General features: G+C 35.9%; 1 protein-coding gene across 1 annotated transcript in view; it reads right to left on the bottom strand.

Annotated features, from left to right (window-relative positions):
- Positions 1-790: 790 nt before the first annotated feature.
- The window catches only part of LOC128990226 (pre-mRNA-processing-splicing factor 8), a 132,564-nt gene continuing 127,354 nt past the window's right edge, over positions 791-6,000 (bottom strand). The window contains exons 36-38 of the mRNA XM_054412566.1: positions 2,116-2,444; positions 1,623-1,777; positions 791-1,154 (exon numbers count right to left, since the gene is read on the bottom strand). Of these exons, the coding sequence (XP_054268541.1) occupies positions 1,000-1,154; positions 1,623-1,777; positions 2,116-2,444 (639 nt within the window). The 3' untranslated portion in view covers positions 791-999. The remainder of the gene's footprint in view (positions 1,155-1,622; positions 1,778-2,115; positions 2,445-6,000) is intronic.

Raw genomic sequence — 6,000 nt, 5'->3', positions numbered from 1 at the left:
TTACGTGCATAATAGAACCACGCTGCAGTGCCAGGGGGGTCCAGACCCCCCCTTCCGGTCTTAAATATAGGCCTAATATTATTTTGTTAAATTAAATGTAAAATTATATAATAAATCATCCTGTATTGACGTTGGGGTTGGTTATTTTCAATGCCAAGAGAGCTCAAAAAAGCCCGTTTTGGGGCCTATATTTTAAAAATTTTTCCCGAACCCCCCGGTCGGTCGGCCCCTCTATTTAGAAATCCTGGCTACGTTCTACATGCTGTTTTGTGTTGTTTCGTTGGAATGGAATCCTGATGTGCGCCAAAGTATAAACAGTACGACAAAGTATAAATATGCAGCAATTAGCAGCTTTCTGTACTATAAACAGTACAAGGAAGCCAACTTTGTCGGGGGACTGTAGGGAAAATTAGTTTTAAGGTTGATAATAATTTTAAATACAACACCAATCAAGTAAATGCATTGACTTTGGATACTGCTAGGAGACATCCCGTTTACATAAATGTAGTTAAACAATTTTTGATTCCACTTGAATAAAACTATTTTGGGGCACCTGCTAGAAGTCAGAAGAAAATCATAAATGTAAGCATAGCTTGATATGCATGTCAAATTAAAGGTATTTATTAGTGGAATACGATACCACAAACCAGAACTCAAACGAACCACTAAGTAAAAAGTTGGAGCTGTTCAATGATTTAAAATGATAAATTCAAGAAATCTTTCAACGGCTGCCATTTTACTCGGTATATTTTTAATTATTTTAGATTGGGATTCAAAAAATAAAGACAAATGTTATTGAACAGAAATGTATTTAAAAAGAATATGGTAGATCATTTACACATCTTGGGGTCCTATTTACACATTCCTTCTTATAAGTAAAAATCTAACTATGTACAAAATTCAAGATCACTTAAAATGTAGACAAACTATTAAAGTGAAATGGAAATGAACAATAAAGTGTAAACTAAGTATGAAACACAGCCATATTTTCTAAAAGTCTTAAGCATAAACATCCTCCCTATCTGCACCGACTCCATCTCCATCTTCTAAGGAAGAGAAGTTCAAGAAGTGAGCAGGTCGGTGTACCTCATGGTAGAACTCTTTGGGGTTGGCTAATTGAAGTTCATACTTCATGTTGGGGTCATGTCTCACACCTGTAAGTTTAGATCCATGTCAAAAAACTTAGTTTTAATTTTGTACTTAATATTAACAGCCTAAGTTAAATTGTTCTCTGGAATATTAATTAAGATATAATGCTTACAGTTGAGTGTGATAAACAATCCCACCCTTGAGATGGACGCAAGCCTCTCAGGAGGAGAAGGGATTTGTGGCTACCCTTATCTCGGGAGTACTGTGATCAGTTTATCTGTGTTATGTTTTTTAGTCAATGCATTCAATGTGACAAAAGTTTTCCTTTTAAGCCATCCTAACACTTTATAATGGAACTTAAGTCAAAGAAGTTGTTGATTAAATTAGTAGGTCTTTGAATTAGTTGGTGATTCAGATTTTATTACAATCTGAAAATAGATCTCAAATAATATAAAAAGTATTATATATAAAATGTACTACTACTACTTACTAATACTTTGATACTAACTACTATACTCCAATGATGAGCTTACCCATGAAGTTGTAGTTCCAAGAACCCTGAGATGGAACCATGAAGAAGCCCAGGAAGCGGTCCGACAACAGCATCTGGACTTTCTCATAGTGGCTGGGCAGATATCCTTTGGGGTTATTGCCTTTGTCTGTGTTCTGCCGACCCCATTCAAAGCCGCTGTTAACATTAAACAAGTTGCTAAAATTCATTCATGTAACAGGTAACTTGAGCTGATCTTTTGACCTATTCTAGGCTTGAAATCAGCTATACTTAGACACAACTTCGGTCATGTACATGTAGAGCATCATCATCACCGTCCCAAATTCTTGAAAACTTCAACATTGTCCTTCACAATTGTGGCAAAAGCTTTAGTGTTGTTATTATTATCTAAATGTTATTTTAATGGGGATTAAATCTAACATCTTTAGGAGATATTTCAGAGGAAATCTAATCAGGCAAATGGAAATTCCTTTAGTCAGGGGTATAACAATGTGGTTTGGTTGGAGTGGGCTTACCTTGGTGTGAGTTTGTAGGCTGTGAGAGAGCACGAGCCTGGAGTGAAGCTGCAAGTTATGACCACAGTCTTCTCTCCATCCCAGGAGGAGTTCTCAGCCATGACCTTGGCGTGGGTGGTGATGTCCTGGGGAGAGAGTTGGGGCAACTCGTTGGGCTGAGTGTGAATCCAACCTAGAGGCTCCATCTCCTTGAGGTACTGGTGTCCTGGCAGCTGGTGGGGCAAGTGAACTGTTTGGTGAGTGCCCCACTGTGGTGGCATCACGATACAGCGGATCTCCTTTACCTGTGGGTTGTCTGTGGGGCTGTGGCCGTACAAGTACCCAGCAATCTACAATGAACATACCTCACTTCAAATACTACATACAACTAAAATTACATCTGACTTTTAGCTGTAATATGTAGATCTATAAAACTAAAAAGGATCACACACAAACATTTGAATAAACCGTAAGCCGCCCCCGCACACCTATTAACATTCACACAGTATTTATTTATCGTATTATTTATTGAACTAAAAACATAAACATAACTGTAAACAATCCTACTTTGACAGGTCTCATTTGTATCACAGCTTTTTGTTGCTGATTAGTTCAATTTGGCTGTTATAATTGCAAAAAAATTAACGGTATCAGCAATCTAACAAATACTTTCTCCCATTAGCTTGTCAACAAACTTTATCATGGGTAAGCGATGAGAGTAACTATGAATTTAATAGACAAAATCACATAAGTTGCATTAACTTTTTTGATTTGTAATTTTTACAAGAACAGGGGGGGTTTGCCCTGTTCTGTTTAAAATTATTAGTACTATAACAGAAGAATTTCAACCAGAACCAATTTTTTAACAAATATATTTTTTTTTGTTTTTCATGAGTTTTTATTGGAAAATTACATAAGACAATAACTTTTGAATAGGGCTCTGCAGTACAGAAAATTTATGGTTGTACGGTTCGGTACGGTACGCGGCTACCAGTAATTTTGCAGTTTTCTCCGGAAAGAAACATTTTAAGATGGCTTTACCTATGTTCCTACTAATATAAGACATAACCATGATAAAGATTTTTTTAAAATTAGTTTAACCATTTTTATGAATAAATATTTTGTTTGAAACAACAATTTGATAAGATAGTTTCACACAACTACATGGTAAATTATTTTCAACTAGGCCTAAACACAATAACTGGGTGTTCCTTTTATCTTAGGCTGAATTCAATTTTCTTAGTATATTTTAAAGCTCTTCCAAAGAATCAAAAGACCCAGGCCTAGACCTTATTATTTAGATATATAAATATAAATGTTATTAGAAAATTTTGTAAGATTTCTTATATTATCATATACCACATTCAAAATTATTCCAAACAAAAATTGCGGTTTCCAATACTTATGTGATTTAAAAGCCATAAAGGTTTATCAAATAAAATGGTATGGTTGAATTTTATTTCTAAAAGTGTTGGCAGATGTCTAAAATATTTTATACAACATATATTAAGATTAAATTTTTCTATTTCATCCTGTTACGGGTACAACAGCTGTGCTAGTAAAATATAAAACTCATAAAAATGATGTTGTTATCAATAAGTGATGATAAAAGTTTGCTGATAGGCTAAATAATGCTTAGTAGTCTCCAATGGGGTGATTAATAACCATGGCAACTTTTTGATGTGTGGATGAAGGGGCGTAATAAAGATCAATAACCTAAAATGTCATGATTACGCAATGTTAAATAAATGTAAATCATGGCATTAATTTAATTTGAATATTACTCCTGATCCCTAGCATTTCATATAAAATCAATTGATAAATATTTGTGGTTAGCTCAAAATATATACTTCATGGTTCAAAGTTTCTACACAAAGAAAAGAAAATCTATCTATTTTGGATCTCCTTAGTCCAGTGTACTAACCGAGCTATTTTGAAACAAAATCGAAGTAGAACACCTATGGTCTGATAAGAACCGCCAGAAAGATCCTGGACGTAACAATAACAAAACATACCAACAATTTCACTTTCAATATCTACAGGAAACCAACCACAACTGACAAAACGATCCATTCTTCATCCCATCATTCATACAGTCAAAAAATGGCTGCATATAATAGATTTGTTCATCGACTTATTTCTCTACCTCTTAATGAAGACAGTTATAACGAGGAACTTAACATCATAAAACACATAGCAGTATCTAATGGATATATAAGCTCCATCATAGACAAGATAGTAATTAAACATAAAAATGTTCTTTTTCAAGGCATAGTCAAGTCCCTTCTTGTACCGTTATCGAGCTACAGTCGTTTCAATGCATAGCGCGTTCCGCCATCTTTGCCCCCCTCCCCCCAAGGTCTCGACCACCTGAAAAGTAGGGGACATGCGTATTTTTTATCACCACAGTCCATATTACAACTATCAGCAAAGCTGTTTGATATTACTTCTTTGCGACACTCACAAATTAATTCTACTTTCGGTAAAAAAAACTACACGAAAAGTCCATTTTTACATATTTTATACAATAACTTGTTTATTTATAGAGATATGACATCGGACCCAATAACCATTATTGTAGTCCACATTTTTAGAATTACAAGGACGTTTTAACCGATGTTCTATCTTTTACCGTTTTTGAAATATCAGCGTTTTAACGCATAGCGCAAACCGCCATGTTTGCCCCCTCCCCCCCACCTTATCGACCACTTTTGAAATAGGCGACATACGTAATTTTGATCACCACAGTCCATATTACAATAATCAGCAATAACATTGCGTACTACTTTCATGCATGCTCAAATCCCCTCAGCTCCTGGACTACCATGGCAACTTGTTGAATGCGTGAATGAAGGGAAACCCCAGAAAGAATGAAGGAATAATGACTTTGTATGTTGTTATCTGTATGAGTTATCTAATGTTTTATAACTATGTTATTAATGTTATAACTTATGGACATGTAGAAAACTCTCTTTTCCTTAGTTGAAAATGCTGTCAGTGACAGTGAAATATTCTAATGTTTTGTGTATATAGTTGTAAATTTTTGTGTTTCCTGTGCCAGTTTGGACTCTTTCCCATTCAGGTAAGCCTGCTACCCTCTCAAAAAATCCTAATGTTTTATAGGCTTACAAAATATTAGTTTTCAACTACAACAATTACAATTATGCTTCTCTTCTGAAACAACACAACTAGATGCGTAATAAAGGCCATTGACCTAAATATAATGATTGTGCAATGTTGTATTTTGATGTAAAAATGCAAATTTGAATATATTTGTAGTTAATTCAAAGTTTCTACACGGAAAAAGAGAATCTGAAGTCAAACCGCCGGGCAAAGGATTCCCGAAAATACAACCTTGTATCATTGTCCTGCTATTAGAATCCCCGGCCAAGCCAGCCCTCTAGTCTAAATATAGCTTCAAGATTGCACCCTCCCCTCCCCCCTAGCATTCTCCATTCGCTGTGGCCAGCTCCTTTCAAGGTTATTGTCCAACCCCTCCCACCCTTCTATTGTTTTGCATTTCTAGTATTTCTATTCTTTTAACTCAAACATTAAAGATTACATTAAGACTTTTTCTTTAAACATTAAATTAAATAAATCATGGAAGTCATAAGGGAATAAAAATGATAAAACTTTAATGAGCTAAACTACTGACTCATCGACATGATTTCGTTCCAATGGAATTACATATACGACACTACAATTAAGATACTGAAGCTAGGGACCAGGGCAGACCCTAGGGTTGGTGGCGCCCGGAGCAAACGTGGTCGTGGCGCCCCCTCCCCCCCAGCAGTAATAGTCGCATTTGCATATTTTAATACTATGTTAATACAAATAGCCACTGCGCGGCGCCCCCTCAGCCACGGCAGCTTGCCCTGTTTGCCCCCCCCCCCCTTCGGACGGCCC

This window comes from Macrosteles quadrilineatus, unplaced genomic scaffold (genome assembly GCF_028750875.1).
Source record: "Macrosteles quadrilineatus isolate MER2022 unplaced genomic scaffold, UCM_ALF_1.0 Scaffold_1__1_contigs__length_201487025, whole genome shotgun sequence".
NCBI lineage: Eukaryota > Metazoa > Arthropoda > Insecta > Hemiptera > Cicadellidae > Macrosteles > Macrosteles quadrilineatus.
Note: the sequence above shows the minus strand (reverse complement) of the source record. Positions and strands in the feature narration are given on the sequence as shown.